At 39.0% G+C, this 20,834-nt stretch overlaps 3 protein-coding genes across 3 annotated transcripts; 2 read left to right on the top strand and 1 right to left on the bottom strand.

Annotated features, from left to right (window-relative positions):
• Positions 1-4,795: 4,795 nt before the first annotated feature.
• On the top strand, positions 4,796-14,041 carry hgd (homogentisate 1,2-dioxygenase). Its single transcript, XM_028005048.1, has 14 exons — positions 4,796-4,954; positions 6,057-6,128; positions 6,458-6,546; positions 7,070-7,175; positions 7,335-7,394; positions 7,805-7,896; positions 8,025-8,059; positions 8,137-8,216; positions 8,507-8,606; positions 10,414-10,538; positions 12,308-12,412; positions 12,527-12,653; positions 13,014-13,195; positions 13,796-14,041. Exons 1-14 carry the CDS (start codon positions 4,940-4,942, stop codon positions 13,937-13,939), a joined length of 1,332 nt encoding a protein of 443 aa, XP_027860849.1. The 5' UTR covers positions 4,796-4,939; the 3' UTR covers positions 13,940-14,041.
• A 278-nt stretch (positions 14,042-14,319) lies between these two features.
• ndufb4 (NADH:ubiquinone oxidoreductase subunit B4) lies at positions 14,320-18,012 on the bottom strand. Its single transcript, XM_028005050.1, has 3 exons — positions 17,791-18,012; positions 15,489-15,632; positions 14,320-14,475 (listed from the first exon to the last, which is right to left on the bottom strand). The coding sequence occupies exons 1-3, from the start codon at positions 17,965-17,967 to the stop codon at positions 14,413-14,415; spliced, it is 384 nt and encodes a 127-aa protein (XP_027860851.1). The 5' UTR covers positions 17,968-18,012; the 3' UTR covers positions 14,320-14,412.
• LOC114136779 (sperm-associated antigen 16 protein-like) lies at positions 17,999-20,045 on the top strand. Its single transcript, XM_028005049.1, has one exon. The coding sequence runs from the start codon at positions 18,086-18,088 to the stop codon at positions 18,797-18,799; it is 714 nt and encodes a 237-aa protein (XP_027860850.1). The 5' UTR covers positions 17,999-18,085; the 3' UTR covers positions 18,800-20,045.
• The last annotated feature ends 789 nt before the right edge of the window (positions 20,046-20,834 follow it).

A 20,834-nucleotide genomic window follows, 5' to 3' on the forward strand; every position in this document is an offset into this window, starting at 1 on the left:
TGCCACTCTCAGATGAAAGGAAAAATGGATTTAATGTTCAAGAACAATAAATAGGCTATCATAAACTAGACAATGCTAGTGTAAAGGTGTCACTATCCTCGGTGAAGTTTCCATCAGCATGAGAATTGAAGGACCCAAGCAAAAAAAAAGAACGCCTTGTTCCAAAACCAACACTTAAAAAAGCAGAACAAGCTGCACAAGCCAAATGCTTCTGGACAAATATGTTAACATTTAAACAGAGTATTAATTAAAGGATTGAGCTATTTGGTTGCAATGAAAAGAAGTACGTCTTGACAAAAAAACAAAACAAAACAAAAAAAAACCAGTCAAGCATGGTGGTGGTATCATCATAATAGGGAGAATAATTGTTAGGTAGGATGATGATACATTTTGAGAATATGACCAATATGAAAAAAGTATGTTAGGAGTTAAAATAAAGTTTTTCCACCTGACTTCAAGCAAAGTAGCACCATCATGTTCAGGGACTGTTTCACGTCGGATGACTTCCCCCAATGTCTTCACTTCAAGTCAGCTGAGCGAACAGATCCACTGAACGGTGGAAACTTGGACACAACCTAGTGTTTGTAAATGATCCCAAGCCCAAATCCGAACAGGTTTTTGAATAAACAAGACAATTTAACTTGAAGTTAGGCCAAATGAAAATGTGGGATAAAAGTCTGGATACACTGAATTTCCTTTATTTATTAAAATATACAGTGATGCATGATAATGATGTGAGGAGAGCACCACACACCAACGTTAGCCGAATAAAAGAAAACTAAATAAATAGTTGAAAACAAAGCACAGTGCATTAAGGAAGATCTGCAAGGGACATAACCTGCTAAGTGAAGCAGATAATGAGGGTTTATGAGAGCTGAGTGCCCTCACTTCCTGAGGATTTGTACTATTTCAGAGTGGTGTGGATGTGGACCTGATACTTTTTAACCTCGTTGATGACTGATGGTAGGGGGAGAAAATGCTGTTAGCATGGTAACATTGGTCTATTGCTAAATTCAACCCAGGGTTTAGCGTTAGCGTTGACCCTGATGTCAGTAAGTTTTGGGTCAGAAATTGTTGATGCAGGGGCGTGCTGTGGTGGCGCAGGGGGTTAGCACGCCTCACGTTTGGAGGCCTTAGTCCTCGACATGGACATCGCGGGTTCGACTCCCGGTCCCGACGACCTTTGCCGCATGTCTTCCCCCCTTTCCTCACCCTCCTTCCTGTCTGCCTACTGTCGAAAAAATACGAGCCACTAGCGCTGCAAAAAAAAAAATTGTTGATGCAAATTTTATTTTGAGTTCAAATATTCAGAATGGTTGTTGAGCTCTATAAATATAAACAAGGTATTTATTAAAAAACAAATTACATCTGTTTCTCTGACATGACAGGATAAAATAGATTTAGTTTGGCCCAACAATACCACTAAAGTCTACACAGCTCCTTTGTTTGTCCAAAAACAATTTCCCTAATGTAAATTTCCAACTGTTGTCCATGTAGTGAGTAATGGAATGAAATGGAAAGAAAATGTATGCGGCTTTCACATTTTTTTTTTTATACCAAAGATTTTAAATTTTTTGGGTTGAGCTTTACCAACTTTACACTGCAGACTTGTTTACCCATTTTACTTTGCAAAACAGCACAAGCTCAGTGAGACTGAAGAGAGAGCTTCTGTAAATGTCAATTATCAAATCTTGTCTGAGATTCAAGTGAATTTAAGTCTGGACTTTAACTGGGTCATATTAACTCATGATTTGATCTTTGCAGCTTTGGTTGTATGTTTATTTATCCAGTTTAACTACAACATTTGAGTGTCTCTTACATAAACAAGCACCCCTCATCCTCTTCCTGATTACCTATCTTGTCGATAGATAAGATAGATATAGACAAGGGATTTTTGTTGATGTGTTAATGTTGAGTCATGTTTCACTGCTAACCAACAAATCCAAATTTTGGTTGAACTCAATTCTCCTTTGGAGGAAATGCTCCGAATATTTAAATTACCTCCAAAAAATCCTTCAAGTTTAAAGTTGTTAGCCCATGTTGCATTCGCATGATTTACACTTTGGAAATACCTACAGTGAAGTCTCTTACTTTGTTGCGTACACTGCAGTCAGAAGCCATCTTGAGTTTCCCCTACAGGATGTCATTATTGATTTCTTTATATTCTTGTAACTGCGGGTGTTTGGAAATGTTAAAGCCCTTCACAACTACAATCAGCTTTGAGTTGGCCTATTACACAAATGAAGTTTGTGGATGCAAACTGACAAAATGGGAGAAAGTTTAAAAGAAATATAAATAATTGTTACATAAGGCTGTGGTGAAATTCTTCAAAGCAGAACTCAAAGTAAGATTCTAGATCTTATTGTGACAAAATTGTCCTATAATGAAGAGGATTAGTTAGTGCAAACATGTGGCGGCGTCTGCACATGCATGTTTGATACAACCATAGATGCTATCAGAGCTGTGAACAGTTCCGTAACTGTGTGTTTGGTGGAAATATTGCTTTTTTAATGCACATGGGGATAAACTGAGCCAAGTGAGTGTATCATTTGCCATCAAGACATTGAATTCAGCAGGTACCTAATAACAAAGCATTTATGGCTCACTTAGACATACATAGATATAAATAGGCAACAACTCTTCAGGCTCCAGCTATTTCCTCCTCTCTTATAACACTGAGGCACCATCCAGGTTGGGCCCAAATATTTCAGAATTCTATCAAAGGACTCGGGGGGATGAAATTAAAATCTCTCATTTTCTTTCTCCATACAAGGAGCAGATCAATTTCCAGAGATGGGATGGGATATTTTCCTGCCATTGGGCTTCCTCGTCTTCGGCACAGCACCCTGACTGCCTCCCAGCGGGGGTCCGGGTCTGACTGCACGCATCGCCGGAGAACAGTTACTTCTGCCGCGGCGAGTTTATTTGCGTCTCGCTATGAGAATTGCCATCATTTACCCTTCCCAACATCTCCCAAAACAGAGAAGAGAAATAGACAACCAGGGGAAGCGAGGCAAGCAACAGTAGAGGCGAAATTGATTCTTTCTGATACATGCTGCATGGGGGGCATTAGGCACACCTCGTTTGACCAACCTATTTTAAGAAATGAACTGAATAAATTTAGCTTGATGTAATGTATAGGCCTTTTAGAAGCCATCTGCTGCTGTTGTTCTCCTTCAACCAAAAATGACTTTGCCCTCAGCAGCACAGAGACCAAACAGACATTACAGCATTCCTCTTTGCGAGTCAGTAAATAATAATAAAAAATAAAAATAAAAAAATAAAATGTTGGGCTCATAACTAATTTTGCATAAACACAAAATATGTTAAACATGGCATCAGTCAGAGACCGTTTGAGTCATGAGTGGATGGTTAGAACCTCCAAAACATCAGGAGAACACCTGCTGAGCATAGATCCCAATATTTTATATTTGTTTGTCAAGATATATGAAATTTTCAAATCTTCAGAATCCCTAATTTAAAAATATTTCAGGTTTAGCTTAAAATTTAAATTTGTACTTACTGCTTTCTTAAGTTTGCTTTGCACTGTTTGAGCTGGGGAAGCTGGTCAGTAGATTTCATTGAATACTTGACCTTTTTCAGTGATTGCTTGTTTACCCAGTCAATTGAATTTGACCTATTCCTTCTGATCCAACCAAATCTGGACTGAAACACCGGTAATGGTGGGAGTGGACCCACAATTCACAATTCGAGACCCCATGCAACTCGGGGATTACCCTGATTGGACATGTGAAAGGATTGCTGATCATTTTATGCCCAATAAACCATAAAATGCACATTAAGTAAAAACAACCTGATTTTTTGTCACATTTGATACTTTGCTCTTAAACGTACATGACCTTAGGAGCCGTTAGAAGTTCAATTTGCAGTTAGCCACTAGATGTTTAGGGAACACGTCAAACATATGGCAGAAAATGGATTGCTCAGTTAAGAGCAATATACAACTTTTTGGCCAAAACATAATGTTGAGAGTATCATGCTGTGGGGATTAATTTCCCCAGGGACAGGGATTTGGTCATAATTGATGGAAAGATGGATGGAGCTAAAACAGGGCACTGTTTGAAAGAAAGAAAACGACGTGTTAGAGGCTGAAAAAGACTTTAGACTGGGGAGGACTCCATCGATCATGTCAGTCAATCAAAACATTTTCATGTTGACTCCAGGAGGCTAATTATATAACCTTAGCATATTCTTAAGATTTGTATTTGTGTAAAACAAAAAACAAACAAAAAAGACATGGTAGTTACGGCTCACTTAACTATTATGCACCACTTTGTTTTGGTCTACCACTTAAAATCCTGTTAATGTGTCAAAGCTTGTGTTTAAGGGGTGTCAACACTTTTGCAGTGTAAACACATAAGGTAGACTGAAGGTATGATTCTCGCATGAAGCCATAAATGTTTTTTTTTTCTTAACTAAATGTTGACCTTACAGGACGTGACGATGCACATGACAACGTTATTTGCACAAGCAGTACACCAGAGGTCATCACGGGTGTTTATTCAGAGGCTTTTCTGCACAAACAGTGTCACTTCATGAGAAATATTTCTTCCACAATCACGTTTTCACGTAGGTTTCAAATCTTAAGATGTAATGTACAAATCCATTTTCATGATTCTGTGCCAGTCGGACGGCCTTCACGCTGACTTCGGTTTGCACACATTTTAGCCCCTCTAACCCGTCCTCTTTCTGCTTCGGGCCCCCAGCCTGTTGCGTCACGGAGCCAGTCGGGACGTAATTAAAGCCACATTGAGAAAGAGTATAAATCCAGCCCCCTGAGTGCAGCTCGGTCCACACACCAGCATGTGCTAGTCCTGAGGTGGATTTTAGGCCAAGAGGTAAGACAGGGGGAACTGGAAGTTAAACTGTGACCACTGCAACACGCAGCAACCGCAACCTTAAAACAAAAGCTGGCACAATGGCAGGACTAAAGGTAAGCCAGCATTCATTTACATAAAAAGTTTTATTTCTAAATGCACTTTTTCCGTGTTGGGGATTAGTGCTGTGTGCAAAAAAGATTATGAAATTGGACGACTTAGTTCTGGTGTTGCACTAAGATTAAAATATTTAAGTGTCATCATTTCTGTGACAGCAGCTGTCTGAAGGGAGGCGTTCCCTCCAGCCAATCAGAGGGCTGCATTCAGAAGCTGCCCAGATGTGGTCTGAGAGACGCCTTAACAATCTTAACATATACAGCTGCTGTTATCAGTTTTATTTGTATTTGTATAAAAGGTTTTAGACTGACTTCATCATCTACTAACAAAAGTTGCTGCTTGGTGTGTTTCAGCTTGTTTAAAAATGATAATAATTATGTGGACACCAGTTAAATGATGTGACTCCCTAATTTCCAAAAGTTAATGTGTAAGGCACAGGTGAAAGTGCAAAAAACACTTAATCATTTACTTTGTTTGGTTATTGAGTAAATTATAACTTTTATTTATTTATTCATTTTAACATAATGCAAGTAGAGCTTTTACCATCTGCCAGACTGTGCATGTTTGACTTGAAGGCAAAATGAATATTCCTGATAGACACAAAACTTCTTTATAAAACAACAGCGATGTTCCTGAAACAACACTAGGCTTCAGGCACACAAACGAGCACATATGGAAACCATCACTTTTGCGGAGCAGCAGTGACTCAGCAACAAGCAGTTCACATCATACCAAGTTAGGTTTTTTAAAAAAAATTCATTATGATGTTGATCAGAAGATAAGGTAAAAGGTATTGTCTTTAGGGAAAGTTTTGGAGGTTGATTTGCAGGAGGTATAAATTAAAACAATTTTTCCCCCCTTGTATTGTGTATAATTTGTTTTATTTTCTATTTTTGATCAACTGGGTCCAGGTGCTCCTCTTACTCTCACAGCTGTTAAGGATTTTTTTTTTAAACAGCAACACTGGAACTAAGTATTAAAAATATTTCCACACAAAATATACATATTCCTCCTTCATCATAAAGGAGTCTCAACATTTTGTTTTTATATATCTCTTTAATTACTCTTTATTGATCATTTCCTGTTTGTCTTCTCTTTCAGTATATGACGGGTTTTGGGAATGAGTTCTCCTCTGAAGATCCACGATGTCCTGGATCCTTACCTGAAGGACAGGTACCACAAACGTTTGGTCTGTTCCTCTAAGATGGCAACCTTAAAGGAGACAAAGCCACAGTTATTTCATTCATCCAGTCATTGAGCAGCTAAATGACACAGTATGATATCTTCCCACCAAACCATGTATAAAAAATAATAATAACCTCTACCCTTCCTGCAATTTGTGATTCTGTGTAATGATTTTTTAAAAATCCCATCAAAGCTGTTAAAATGTTAATTAGCCAAAAAATAATCTCAGGATTCTTAATCTTTAGCTCCTGTTTTAGAGAAAACAGTCAATCCTATGCTGACATATTTAACAAAGCGATTACATTGTGTCCATACAGAACAGTCCTCAGGTCTGTCCATACGGCCTGTATGCTGAGCAGCTCTCCGGCTCCGCCTTCACCTGTCCTCGTCCAGCCAACAAGAGGAGGTATTTATCAACTTAGCACATTAAATACACTGTAAGAAACATATAAAGCATTGTGCTCAGAGGGGGACCTTGCACAAATGAGGTTTTGAACAAGTATCTGCTCCCTCTTTTCTCACAAAGATCAATGAAGAACCTATAATTGCTGTTGTGTGTGTGTGTGTTTTTTTATGTTTGACTTAAATCCAAAAAGTTTCTAATGCCGGCATGTTTTTGTGTTTCCACAAGTGTAAAGAGCAATTCATGAAGCTCAGACAGTGTTTTGAAGAATTACGAGTAGTAAATCAGATTTTTAACATAGTTGAGCCTCAGTTGTGAAAACAGTTTGTCGCCGAATAGGAATTAGCTACAGTATATGGCCATATTTACAGTTCTTACATGCATAGAAGCAACAGAAAACCTATTCAAGGTGCAAATGCACGTGTTGTGTGTTCTGGTAACCCTCTGCCCCTGCTGCCCTGGGCTAAGAGTCCTCTCAACTTCAACCTCAACAAAACTGCTCGTATTCTTCCCTCCTTTCCTGCAGCTGGTTGTACCGGATCCTCCCGTCTGTAAAACATAAGCCTTTCACCGCTGTGCCATGTGGGAATCTGACTGAAAACTGGAACGAAGTGGAGCCTGATCCGAACCAGGTGTGTCAACATTAAGCACTTACAATTTCAACTGAGAATAATTTCATCATCTACTTCTTTAAAGAACAAGACGGTCACAGTCATGGAAACAGATCAAAATGCTCAAAACAGCATTGAATTTTAAAAAAGACCATTCTGACCTTGAGGTTCCTTTTACAGCTGCGGTGGCTGCCATTCATCATCCCCAAGTCGACAGAGAAGAAAGTGGACTTTGTATCTGTGAGTCTCGATTTATTTACTTATTTATTAATATTTTTATTAGGAGGGAAGGGGACATTACAAGAGGAATTTTAACTGCTAATGATACAGTATGCCACATAGTACACAGCTTTTCCATGGGTATAAGAAAGCTACTGAATGTATGGAAGGAAATAGGCATACAATTCACCTCTTATGAGTATTTGTTTTTCTTACACAACTGACCAAGACAAAATAGGTGCACACCCAATGAAAAGATGATAAATTAAAAAGGAGGAAGAAAAATAAATTAATAAATAAATAAATAAAGATAGGTGTGGGGGGAGGAGACGTAGGGGCATCACTCAGTCCGGGAAAAGAGACACAGATTTATCTTTATCACAGAGAATTTCTCTTCATCAGTAAATCCCTGCTTTTCCTGGATTCTTCAGGGACTTCATACAATCTGCGGCGCAGGAGACGCCAAAACCCGCAACGGCATTGGCATCCACGTGTACACCTGCAACACCTCCATGGTCGACAGGTTAATAAGTGGATAACTTTTACACAGATCTTTTAAACAGATCTATTTTAGATCACAAAAAGTATCCAGTCATGGGTTTGATTAACATTTCAAAGCTCCTTTTCTTTCTTTTTTTTTGTCTGCTTCAGGTGCTTCAGCAACTCCGATGGAGACTTTCTGATTGGTGAGGAAAAAGTTAAGTTTCCTTTTGCTTCAAATTGTATTTTCTCAGCACTTCTCATCATCGGTTTCTCTCTTCAGTCCCGCAGCAGGGCGAGGTCTTGATCACCACAGAGTTCGGGAAGATGATGGTCGAGCCCAACGAGATCTGTGTCATCCAGGTGGGCTTTGAGTTCTCCAGTGCTTTTCCATCTGCTACTGTATTTGCCCCCACTCTCCTCTTACCATATTTAGAAAGCTGTGGTTTGGCACTTTTCAAGAGTGACCTTAAAAGTAGATAATAGTGGAAAGAGGTTTCAGGCTTTGGACGTCGGGATTGTGACTGCGGCACATGTGTTTTTTTTCCACATGCAGACGATTAGTCCCCCTCAGCACTGATACAGCCCACATTTGCTACATAACAGCACCGAATCTCCTCTAACTGCCACTTTTCTTGTTTTTATTTTTCCAGCAAGGGATGCGCTTCAGCGTGGATGTGTTTGGAGAAACCAGAGGCTACATCCTTGAGGTGTATGGGGCCCACTTTGAGCTGCCTGACCTGGGGCCTATAGGTTTGTGTTTGGATGATACTTCTAAATGTAGATAAGGAAGGATGAAAACATACCATATGTGTTCATTCTTCTTTTAAAACCGCACACCAGCCACTTTGCCTCGGCTTCCCGAAACGTGCTATTGTTATCTAAATTGTTGACACTTATCTCTTGAAATCATGCTAGCGCTGCAGCTCAGGCTGAACCATCACAAACTTGGCCATCAGTTAGCTGCATTTGCCTCAGGCTTTTGGGGTTCACGTGCAAATGTATGCAAACGTCTTCGTGTTTCCTATACTGTGCACAGGTATTAATGTAAATGCATAGCAATATTCTAATTCTATGTAAACAGAATAGCAAAAAAATTAACTAGCTCTCACTATAGCAAGAGCTCTTTAAATTGAAAGCAGGAATCAACGCCCACTTTGTACAATCCCCTTTTTGCTGACAGGACTGCACTCACTCATCCACCTTTTACTAGGTTAGAGCATACAGAGCGAGGGATATTTTAGCGTTCTTCTTCTCCTCTTCCTTTCTTCAGCTCAGCCTACGAGTTTTCTATAAGATTTAGGTTTGTGTATTAGGTTGATTTTGTGTCTGGCGAACTGTTTCTTTGTTGATCTGGCTGAGTGCTTTGCATCATTTTTCTGTTAAGATGACCTGTTTTCAGTTTTCTGGAGGAGTCTAACAGATTTATTTAGATTTAACAGTCCTGGTATTTCAAAGAAATAAGTACCATTAGATCCCAGGGCCTTTGGAAACAAAACAGACCCACATCATCATAGAGCCTCCACTATGCTTAGTTTCATATTCATTGTGATATATATATATATATATATATATATATATATATATATATATATATATATATATATATATACACATAGCAATGCTTGGACAGAAAGAGCTTTTAAGGGTTCTAAGCATCTAAGGGTTAGTAAAGAAACTTACTGAAACCAAGATAGAAGTTATTATTTCACCGGCGGTTTCATCTTGAAACCGCATCCGGTCTTGTTTGTTCCAGTTCCGATTGCTTTAAACTTAAATAATTACTCTAGTTATAGAAACAATATGAGGAAGTTAAGAAAGGATCCATTTTCTTGCCACCAAAAAGAAAATTCTTAAGATACATCCACATCTGCTTAGCCTGATTGTTGTGTAATCTGGTCAGGGATACAAATGTAAAGCTTGTAGATACTATTGTCAAATTAAACCATAGCTACATTTATTTTTGCAACAATTAATCGGGGTGCCAACAATCAAAGCAACACATTTGAAGAGGAAAATAAGAGAACAACATGCAGAAAATAACTGAAACAAGCGGGGTCCTTTAAAAATAAAGATTGGGTTTATTGTACTCTGAAAGACTGTGTAACCAGTGTGTAGTTCAAACAATACACTTCAATTGAGTTAATTTTGATAGTACCGATCTATAATTCCAAATAAATATCACAGAATAAATAAGTGTTGATCAGTTTAATGTTTTGTCTGTAAGTGTATTTCTAAAGAACCAATTGATATAAAATTTATACCAGATGTTAGCAGCAACCCTGGTAATCCACACGAACAAAGACTCAAAATTATGTTTGTTGTAGTAGAGTGTAAATGAGTTATGGAATAGTGTTAGGCTTACTTACTGGAATATATTCACACTTAAACATAAACCTTTGAATTTCCTTTACGGCTGCTAGTGTGCCACTCCAAGATCATCAGCCGCCCCTTTAGCAACTTTCTATTTTCTCTATTCTCTATTCTCTATCATGCTTTTGGCATGCTTTTCATATTTTGTACAGCCTGTCTATTGGAATCATGTATGCATGTTTTGCAGGAGCCAATGGTCTGGCGAACCCAAGAGACTTCCTGTGTCCAGTTGCTTGGTACGAGGACCGCAAAGTGCCCTCTGGTTACACCGTCATCAACAAGTATCAAGGGAAACTGTTTGCCTGCCAGCAGGTGCTTACTGTCACATGCGGTTCTCCGTGTGCTGCGGCAAGGATTGTCCACATACACGCCGTCTTAGAACGGACATGCGCTCGTGTTGAACACTTTGCCCTATTACCCTATTAAGGTTTGAGTTTGCTTCAGTAAACACCATCAAAGTGCCTCTGTGACTAACAGGAAACGGTCCAAGTGAAGCATGTGATCCATTAGCTGCTCCTGCCGGCTGAATTGCCATCCCTGATGATTTAATATCCAAGCGTTAGCTGTTATCCTTTCACTCGGTTTCCGCCTCGACTCCCTTATGAGTCTTAATCACTTGTAATTAGTTAAGGCATTCTGGTGCCGCAGACGGCGTACCTGCGAGGCTTTGCTTAGCAGGGAAAACCTTTTCGCAAGTAAAGCATTAATTTCACCATATTTCACTCAGGAAATGATCCCTCCCTCTCCTGAATTTCCCGGTGGGCGAATAATTGGATCGACACATAATGTCTGACATGAGTTTTTTTTTTATTATTAGTGCATGGAAGAGGTGAGAGGTGTTTTTCTTATTTTAGAGGAAAAGGATTTGGGGTTATAATCGTCTCAAGCCTCTTGGTAATTACCTATACAGATAATATAAATAAGTCTTTTTTTAAAACAAAACAGAGCTTTCCTAATTTTTGGAGCCCTTCTCTTCTTCTTGGGGATTATGTCCTGGAGGTGAGTGGTGACACTCCCTCCCAGTTCATTGAAACTGGAGAGTGAGGCTGGAAAACCAAGACGTGGTTGACAGAGGGCCTCGTCTCAGGGAAAGATGCTGCCGCTCCTGTCTGGTCCTGCTGTTTTGTTCACCCGCAGAGTGCTAAAATTGCTCAAATTAACTTATTATTTGCTTGACTGGGCCAATATGTTTGTGTTCTGTGTGCATGTGTGTGCGCGAAGTTGTTCTCCTTCAGTTTTCCTCCCTCCGCTCCCTCCTTCATCCCCGTCTTTATTTTAATCGAATGTAGGGGGGTTTTCACAGATGAATGTCCGAGAAATTACCTGCACCAGGGTTTCTCAAAAGGCCATTTTCCATGATAACTGGAGACAATCGGATGCATAAAGAAACACCTTTTTTTTGTTTGTTTTTTTGTATTTCTCTTTAGCTATTTTTAGCTACTTATTCAAATTTTTTGATTGATTTCGTTTTATTTCAATTTCTTAATTAGAAAAGAGAAAAACCCGGCATTTGTGTAGAAACGCCCCTGTGCGCACACAGGAGCATGGAGGTCAGCCTGGCAGCAGCTTCAGTTGTAATGAACTATATTGATTTCAGAGCTTCTGTTGAATGTCTTTTTCACAGTGACATTATCAGAACAGAGAAACTATATAAAATTGCTGTGGTTTTAACAATCAAGGTAAAGAAATATCTCTACACCCACACTTGCCGAAGCCCACCCTTCTCCTCCAATAACTGCACCGCGGCGAGCGTCAAAATGCTCAAAGTTTGGGAAAGTTTGATTGTGAAGCCAATTACCCCATAATACCTGGTGCCTCATTTCACAAAGAACCGGGAGGGGAATGAAAGAGAAGAAAGATTGAAAGAAGCAACACCCTCTTACAATTTTCATTATGGCCATTTTTTTCCCTCTCTTTATGTCAAGAAGTACTTTTCTTGGAATTTAAGATTACAAAGACATTATTCATTGTTCCACCTTTCCCTGTGAAAAGCTCAATTTAACGTCTTTTGTGTTTGTTGCTCAGGTAGGCTTCTCTTATTTTCTTTTTCCATTTTTTTTGTTTTGTGCTTTTACACGCAGGATTTCTCTCCTTTCAATGTCGTTGCCTGGCACGGGAACTACACACCGTGCAAGTACAACTTGAAGAACTTCATGGTGATCAACTGTGTGGCCTTTGACCATGCGGTATGTTGGTGACTCAAACAGAGCCCTAGCACTTTGTTTGGGTTTATCCCATTTCTTGATATTGGGATAAACCCAAACAGAGTTTGACAGAAACATGTATACAATCTTCTCTAGGATCCATCTATCTTCACCGTGCTGACCGCCAAATCCACAAAACCAGGTGTGGCCATTGCGGACTTTGTCATCTTCCCCCCAAGGTGGGGGGTGGCTGACAACACCTTCCGTCCGCCGTATTACCACCGTAAGAACTCAACACCCACACTTGGTCTGATTGTTTGCGATAACAAATGCTTCCTTCATGAATTATGTACGCCTGTTTTAGCACGGCAGGGTCACATTTTGCAAATGAATTCGGATGGAAATGTCACAATGTGCTCTTTGTGAGATATTTTGTGGATTTAAGCAACCCAGCCAGAAGCTAACACATTCATTTACCAGCTAGTGACACAGACAGTCTCCCTACCTGCTGAATGACTCACTTCACACTCCAGGATCTTTTGTCTGTTTTCACCACAGATCTTTAAGGCCATCTGGTGGGCAACCCCGCTCTCTGTTCCTCAACAAGTAGCTGTGTTACAGTGCCTCCTGCTTGTCGTTTTAGGTAACTGCATGAGTGAGTTCATGGGGCTGATCAAAGGCCATTATGAGGCCAAAGAGGAAGGTTTCCTGCCTGGGGGAGGCAGCCTGCACAGCATGATGACCCCTCACGGCCCGGATGCTGACTGCTTTGAGAAGAACAGCACTGCTGAGCTGAAACCAGAGAGGGTTGCTGAAGGAACCATGGTAAAGCTGCACACAGAGGGGTTTATATGCATTCAAGCTAGGTGTTGGACATGTCTTTATTTATTCTGGACTTTCTTTAATCCTTAAATAACATTCCTTAGCAAGTTAAACATTTTCTAAGCAAATTCCTGGCGTAATTGTGTCTGGATGTTTGATAAAAATGGTACAGCTCAGTTGAATTTGTGGTTTTCTTGCGGAGCTTGTTTGAAGTCAGGGCCATTACAGAAGGTTAATGTTTGTCTGCCGCATGCACTGCAAACTCAGGTTAAATATGTAATTGGGGTCTTTACTCTTGTTTGGAACAATCATTTCCTATAGTTTTAACTATCTGGCCCTTAATCTCAGATGGCAGTGAATTAGGAAGGCCATAAAGTTTCATGGCGGCCATGTTTATCCACCGTCCATATCAGCATGAACTGAGAGGGTACCATCAAGACACAAAGTGTGTTGTTCATATGCAACTTGTTTAGGAATATTTAATCAAGTATTTTTAAGTGTATGCATATATTTGAATACCCATGAACCGATCAGTGCTGAATAGATGGAACATATTTAGTACGATTAATTAGATCATACACTGGTGTTCTCTCCTTCCTTCAGGCATTCATGTTTGAGTCCTCCTTCAGCATGGCTGTGACCAAGTGGGGTCTGCAAACGTGCCAGAGACTGGACAAGACTTACTACCAGTGCTGGGAACCACTGCGCAGCCACTTTAACCCCAACTGGAAGCCAAGAAAGCAGTAGCAAAAAACCCAGCAACTTATACAAAATACAGAAAGAGATGATTTTAAAAAATAAAAAAGTGGTTTGTGCAACAACCAAAAAATTAAAATCACAATTTGCAGTGCATGGGGTTGTTTTTACTTCTTAAATTTACAAATGAAAATCATTTGGTGTCATAATATACGCTGTGTAAATATGCAGAATGGGCATCCAGCAAAAATGCCTTTTTTAACAAACATTTTTTTGTTACTTTCCCTTATTGTTACAAGTTACTTATTATTCTATAAATTAGACAATATTGCTGATAAATAGCTCTTATTAATGTAATTGATGATTCACTTCTTGTTTTTTGACTTGTAGAACCTTTTTTTACTTTTCTCCTTTGAAATCAAAGCCACATAACTGTTGAACAATAACATTTTATTTTTTTTTAATTATAATTACATACAACAACATTTCTTGGATATCACAGGAGGAACTTTCTGTACTGAAGCTCATGATGATAAATTGAACTTGCGATCGAGGGTTCCGGCCTTAATCTTCTCCTCCTTGTTATCCTGTAAAACAGATGACAAACAGATGACTGGCTGGTACAGTTTCCATAGCAACAAACACACATTATTCCCCCGCCCCACTTCACCTTCTGGACATTTTCTCAACGATGTGCTTTATGAGTAAGCATTTTGTGATTTCAAAGCAGTTTTCTTTTCCCCTCCGCCCAGCAGAGAAGAGGGGGAAGAAGCGATCATGTCTTTATTTCTGTCTTTATGGCTCCAGCACAGTGAGACAACGGCAGCAAATTTTCGCTGGAACTTCAATTGACTACGATTTACAGGTAAATCTCCATGACAATGGAGAGAGAAATGGAAGCGGGGAGATTTCGAACTGAGCATTTATTTTGAATGTAATTCGATCCGTCTCAAAAGGAACATTGATTCTGATCACTTTTTAGCTTGTCTAATAATTTAATTCCTGTCTAAAAGCGCAAATTCTACAAAAGGTATGTAGGCAGCAGTGTTCACATAAACTGTCCGGATGACGGATTTGATTCGTCAGACGTTCTTAGTACTGTAACATACACAACAAAGTCTGATGCCAACAAAGATAACTGAACTGGTAAAGTAACATGGCAATTAAACATAATTAAATGCTGAGAAATATCAACAGCAAATAAAGTCTGCACAGCACAAATACTTCATCTTTATATAATGTCCAAGTTATTTTATTCCTTGCTTTAAACTCAATATTTTGTTTAACATATGGGATAAATACATCTTTAATTCATGTATATATAGCTTTTTTTTTTTTTTAGGAATTGATGTAAATTATATTTTACAATTTGTTTGACAGAAAGTAAAAATAAATAATATGGTAAAAATGTGTCTAAAATTAATTATGAATTAAACCAATTGCTATATTTACATGTACAATATTTAAATGAAGCAGTTAACCTTAAAGAATGATGCAGATTATGTTATTATCTAATAAACATTAGACACTTGGGTTCATGGGTAAGCTTGTCCGTAAAACGTAAAGCAAAGAGAAGGCAGGGGGGCCTCTTGTCTCATACCCTGTCTGTCTTGAAGATGTAGTAGAGGGCAAACAGAGGCACCACTCCAAACATTACACCCAACAGAGAAGTCTTCTTTGTGGGTCTGAAGTGAGGGTAGGGGCTGGCTCGTGCGTACACCCACCTCGTCAGGGCAGGGTCTTCCTACAAACACAGACATTTGCAATGATATTTCAGTTAATTATGTGTTAAAGAAATATCAGATTAGGATTTACTTAGTCATTTATTTAGTAAACAACTGTTTAACTGGTAACGAATTGTAATCAATAAAGTACTTTTGAACATGAATGGCAGCAGTTGGAGTTATGGGCTCATTTCATGAATGATTTTGAAACAAAAGTTTGTTCTTTTAATATATTACTGTGTAAAAAAAAAGGTTCCATGCCAACTTCAACTTTTTTAAGGCCTGTTTTATTTCTGCTGAAAGAAAAATAGTAATCAACGCATAAATACTCAGAGTAAACATTTTCTAATAGATAAAAGTAAAAAAAAAAAAAAATTAATTCTAAACCAAATGTGCTTCAACTAAAATAATAATAACGATTAAAAAAAATCAAAAATCTTCTTATTGATGTGTTTACAGTCCAACACCATTTTCAGCTAAGATACTAAAATTCTTTTTCCAATTTAACACAGGGAATAAATGGTTGGAAGCCCTCTGCTAATGATCATAAAGCCCATAAAGGTCACTGAAATAACTTGAAACTGACAAAAAATAATACATACAAAAATACTGAAAATTAACTAATAAATATCAGATGCCGGTTTTAAAATGTGGTTACATAAAATAAGAAAAAAAGTTTAAAAAAAGAAAGAGGCCTGGACAAAAGTAATGCAACCTCAAGAAAAGACTAAAAATGATTTGACCATACAACTGTAATATGTTAAACTGAGGTGTGTCCTATAATTAGCATTATATGTGGCTGCAAACTGGTAATCAGTCAGTCTGCCAGTCACTATGTTTTTGGTGACATGCCGTTTATAACATTAAGCATGGACCACTGGAAGCGAAGGCTCCAGGAGATTAGAAAGAAGACATTTCTGAAAAAGATTTAAACGGGGTCTGCCAAAGTGTGCCTGTTGGTTGGAACCCAACGTGAACTGAATCCATTTAGGATGTAAACATAAGTGTGTGAGGACAATTGTTTACAGATATTTCATAATTCATTTTCTTGTTTCTGTTGCTTTGTTTATTCATTTTTGATATTTAATTGCTCTTTTCAGTGTTAGATGTTCATTAGAATTGAAAGTTTATTGATCTTTGACGATGACGTGTCCTTGCATTATCAAGCCATTACCATTATATTAATTGAAAACGGTCTCAAAACAATGACATTATCATTTATCGCAATAACGTTTGGGAAAATTTATCGGCTAGCAAAATTTGTTGTTATGACAGAATGGTATGAGAGAGATAATTTGTGAAAAAGAGCTAGCCCCTTTACCTTTACCTGGTGCCAACTAGAAAAACCAATCAGAGCTAGGAGGCGGGTCTTAGCGCTGTCAATCTCAATACCATGTGTTGCTGCTCATCATTCTCCCACTTCATCTCTGCTGTGCTGTTGTATTGAACAGAGAATATCATGTATGCGCAGGCTAGTTAGCATCACCATCAATGACTGCGGATAAAACAGTTTCCTGTAACGGTAAGTTATTTGTCACATTTAGCAGCATTGATTGACTGCGCTTAGAGCTTCATTTAGGTTCTGATTGGTTGGACTTGGTCGGGAGCTGTGATTTTCTTCACACTGAAACAGTGGCTCAGAGAGGTGTAGGAGGAAATCAATATTTTCACAAATTACCTGCCACATAATGTACTGTCACGACATGGTGACAGTTTTAACAAATATGTAAAAAAAAAAAAACAACGTTATTTTTAAGAAAAAGTTACATACTGAAGCTTTAAGTCAGTTAAATCAATTTATGGATCTCGTTCTTTTTCCAGTCCATATGGCTGCCTATCGCACAGGAGAGGAAATGACAATAGTCAAATAACCCATTGAAAATGTTTTTTTCAGTTATATATCTCTGCTCATCCTATATATCTCCTTTTCTAACGACGGCCCTCTGAAATATTATGGCTAGCCTGAAGTTGCTTGGAAAACTTCACCATTCAAACATAATTGATAGAGCTGCCTTTATTACCATATATAGCAATAGGAAACAAAGACAAAATTAACAAATGCTCGATACTGAGCATTTTTTGTCCAGGTTCGGTCATAACATTTAATCGTCAGTAGCATTTAGCTCTCCTTAAATCAGGGGTGACTTTGGTTGCTAATATGCTAACTTAGCCGCTTACAATGAGCTCAGTCCTGTGCGGGTTGTTCAGCTGCAGCTGGTACTGCCTCTTAAGGTTGGCCCGCAGAGCTGCCCGGTCCTCCTCTGCGCGCCTGTAGTCCGGAGAAAGATTGAAATATTCATTTGGGTCCAGTGTTTTTGGCCGAGTCGCCAAGGGCGCCTCTCGGTAGTCCGCCATGATTGTTTGGTGACAAACGAGAGTATGTAAAATCTCGCGTTGCTAGGTCTCGCGTCGTAACCACGACTACGTTCTAAACACATTTTTTCCCCCCCTCTCGCAACGTTCAAGTGAAAGGATGGACTCTCCTGAGAAAAGTGGAAAACTACAACACAAAGAGTCAGCGGAGGATGTAGGGTGTGCGAAAGATCTTAAAGATGATCAGAGCGTAAATGAAGGACTCGAAGAAGACTTGGAAGCGACAGAGAAAGCCATCCAGGACCGAGCAGACGCCGTCGCTTCACTTAATCGGAGGCCCAGCGCCTGTTACCAACAGCTTTCTGTGTTTGACTTTTTACTGAATTTCCTGTTCCAACACGGCATGACGGGGACTTTGGCGTGTTTTGAAGCGGAGTGGTCTGAGCTGCTGCTGAACGGAGACGTGGACGCGAAGCAGATCGGCCTGATCCCGAAAGTGTACACCGAGAACGAGCATTTGGCCCGAGAGCTGGAAAGTGCTCGGCAGGACAAGGAGGAGTACACGCAGGCGGCCGCTGTCGCAGCCGAGGCCCTGCAGAGGGCCAAGAGAGCCAACGATGCCCACCGGCTGGAGCATCAACGCTTGGTCAGAGAGGTAAACAGACTCATTGTGGACATGAATAAGCTGAAACTGCAGTGTGAGAGGTACCAGCCTGAAGTAAAGAGGATGAGTGACAAATACCAGGGGCTGTCAAAGCAGGTCCTGCAGGTGGCGCTGGAGAGGGACAAAGCGCTACTGCAGGGGGACAATCAGGCTGCCCGACTGGATGCCTCCTCATCTCAGACCAATGGAAACAGTGGTTCATTGAAATAAATCTTAACTTCATAACAATGTGCTTCATTCCTTTTTGAATTTTTTTCCAAAAAATTATGTCTCCTTTTGGATTGGTGACATAAAGCCGTTAGAGTTTTCCAATACAGAATGTACAAAAAGCGTCATTATTAATGCAACTTTAATACACAAGACATATGATTTTGTTGTCCGTCTTAAAGCCGCGGTGAAAGGTTTTTGAATCGAAACTTTAAAGTTTAAAAAGTTAGAAGAAAACTGTCAGCATTTTTCATTTGGTAAGACGAGTCATGCTACAACAGCCTTCTTCTGTTTTAAAATAACTACATTCTTTAAAAAAATGAATAGCAGGAATAGGAACACCATTTCACGAACCTCAAATAACCTCACAATGACAATAATTAGGAAATGTATTAAACAGTTTATCACAAAGGAAAGAAAGCATGAATAGCCTCTTAAATCTTAACATTAAGATTTAAAAACATTAACCAAACAAAAAAGAAAGAACGGAAACAATTAGAGGGAACAAAGTTTTGACAAAATAAAAAGCTAAATTTTGCTTTAAAAAAAGTAACCTTTTAGATTTCCTGTATGTAATTCAAGATGAACTGTGTCCATCTTTTTTAGATTTCACAAAGATATTTTGCCTTGTTTTTCCAAGTTGAAAAGTTCTATTTTTAACCACAAGAGGGCGGTCTACATCAAGCTCAGCCTTTTTTACACAGTGGAAAACCCATTCAGAAGTAGAAGCAGAAAGAGTACATGTAGATTTCAAATGTGATTTCTCTCACATCACTGATGCCGGTAAGATTGTGTGGCTTTGAGCAGAAATAAGCATGCTTATTATACCCCACAGAGCACAAATACTTTTAAGCCAATATTGCAAAAATAGATCTAAATTACTTTGAGAGGTTTATGAATTTGTTATGAGAATGTTAAACATGTTAGTGTAATAGTCTCCTCCCTGCAGGAGGACCAGGAATTTCTAGTGTTTCCATCAGTGTGCTTTTGTTTTGCTGTAGCCTTGATAATATGTTGGGCAGAGCAAGACTCAATCAACCTAAAACCTTTTTTTTATATCTGTTTAAGATGAATAAATTTAAAGTTAAAACATGTTACGATGTCTGATGTTTTCACACTTTGTCATTACAGCCACAAACGTCACCATATTTTATTGTGTTTTCATGTTGCCGACACGTGGAAACAAGTGTCTTTGTGACGTGGAAAATGAAGGACGCGGTTTTCAATAAAAAAGAAAATCTTGCACAAATTTGTTTTTAGCCGACTTGAACTAATACATCAAATAATCACTTTTCACTGCAGATACAGTCTTAGGAGGTATGTCTCTACCTGCTTCTCACATTTACAGACAAAAACTTTTGTCTATTGTTTCTTGCTAGATTGCTCAAGCTCAAGTTGAACTTATATGAATATTTCCACTTTCAAGTCTTACCATAGATCCTCAATCAGATTTAGGTCTGGACTTTGACTAGACCATTGTGACACGTTGATATTCTTTGGGTCTTAATACCTTTCAGATTTATATTTGTGTCATTCCTTCTTTCATTTCACAATGACACGCTACTTTGCTTTGATTTACTGTAAGAATTTTAAAATAATACAATGACGTCTTCATTCGTAATGGGGCCAAATGTCCAGGGAGAAGAATATTTTTCTAAAGCCCCTTACAACCTGTCTGAGGGATGAATGCTAAACTGAAAAACTGATGATAATTCAAAACACAAAGCAGAGCATGTTCTCTCTCGGTTCTTGCAGCCGCTCTAATTTTGAACTTTATTCTTGGGCGGCAGAGTGGTGCAGAGATGCAGAGAAAACTCTTTGATCCAGGGACTGGGGCACCGCTGCAGTATGTATGACCAAGTGATTTGTTGTCCTCTCGGGAACGCGAAAGTGCCAGCCTGCTTTGCTGCCCTGAAACAGCTATTTATGACTCTGAAATAAAATTCAATGTGAGACTACGGTCCGTTCCAGGGACAGATTTAGGATCAGAGAATGAAACGTTAATGTGTTTCTGCCCCGGCTGGTCCTCTTCAACCTC

This window comes from Xiphophorus couchianus, chromosome 21 (genome assembly GCF_001444195.1).
Source record: "Xiphophorus couchianus chromosome 21, X_couchianus-1.0, whole genome shotgun sequence".
Taxonomy (NCBI): domain Eukaryota; kingdom Metazoa; phylum Chordata; class Actinopteri; order Cyprinodontiformes; family Poeciliidae; genus Xiphophorus; species Xiphophorus couchianus.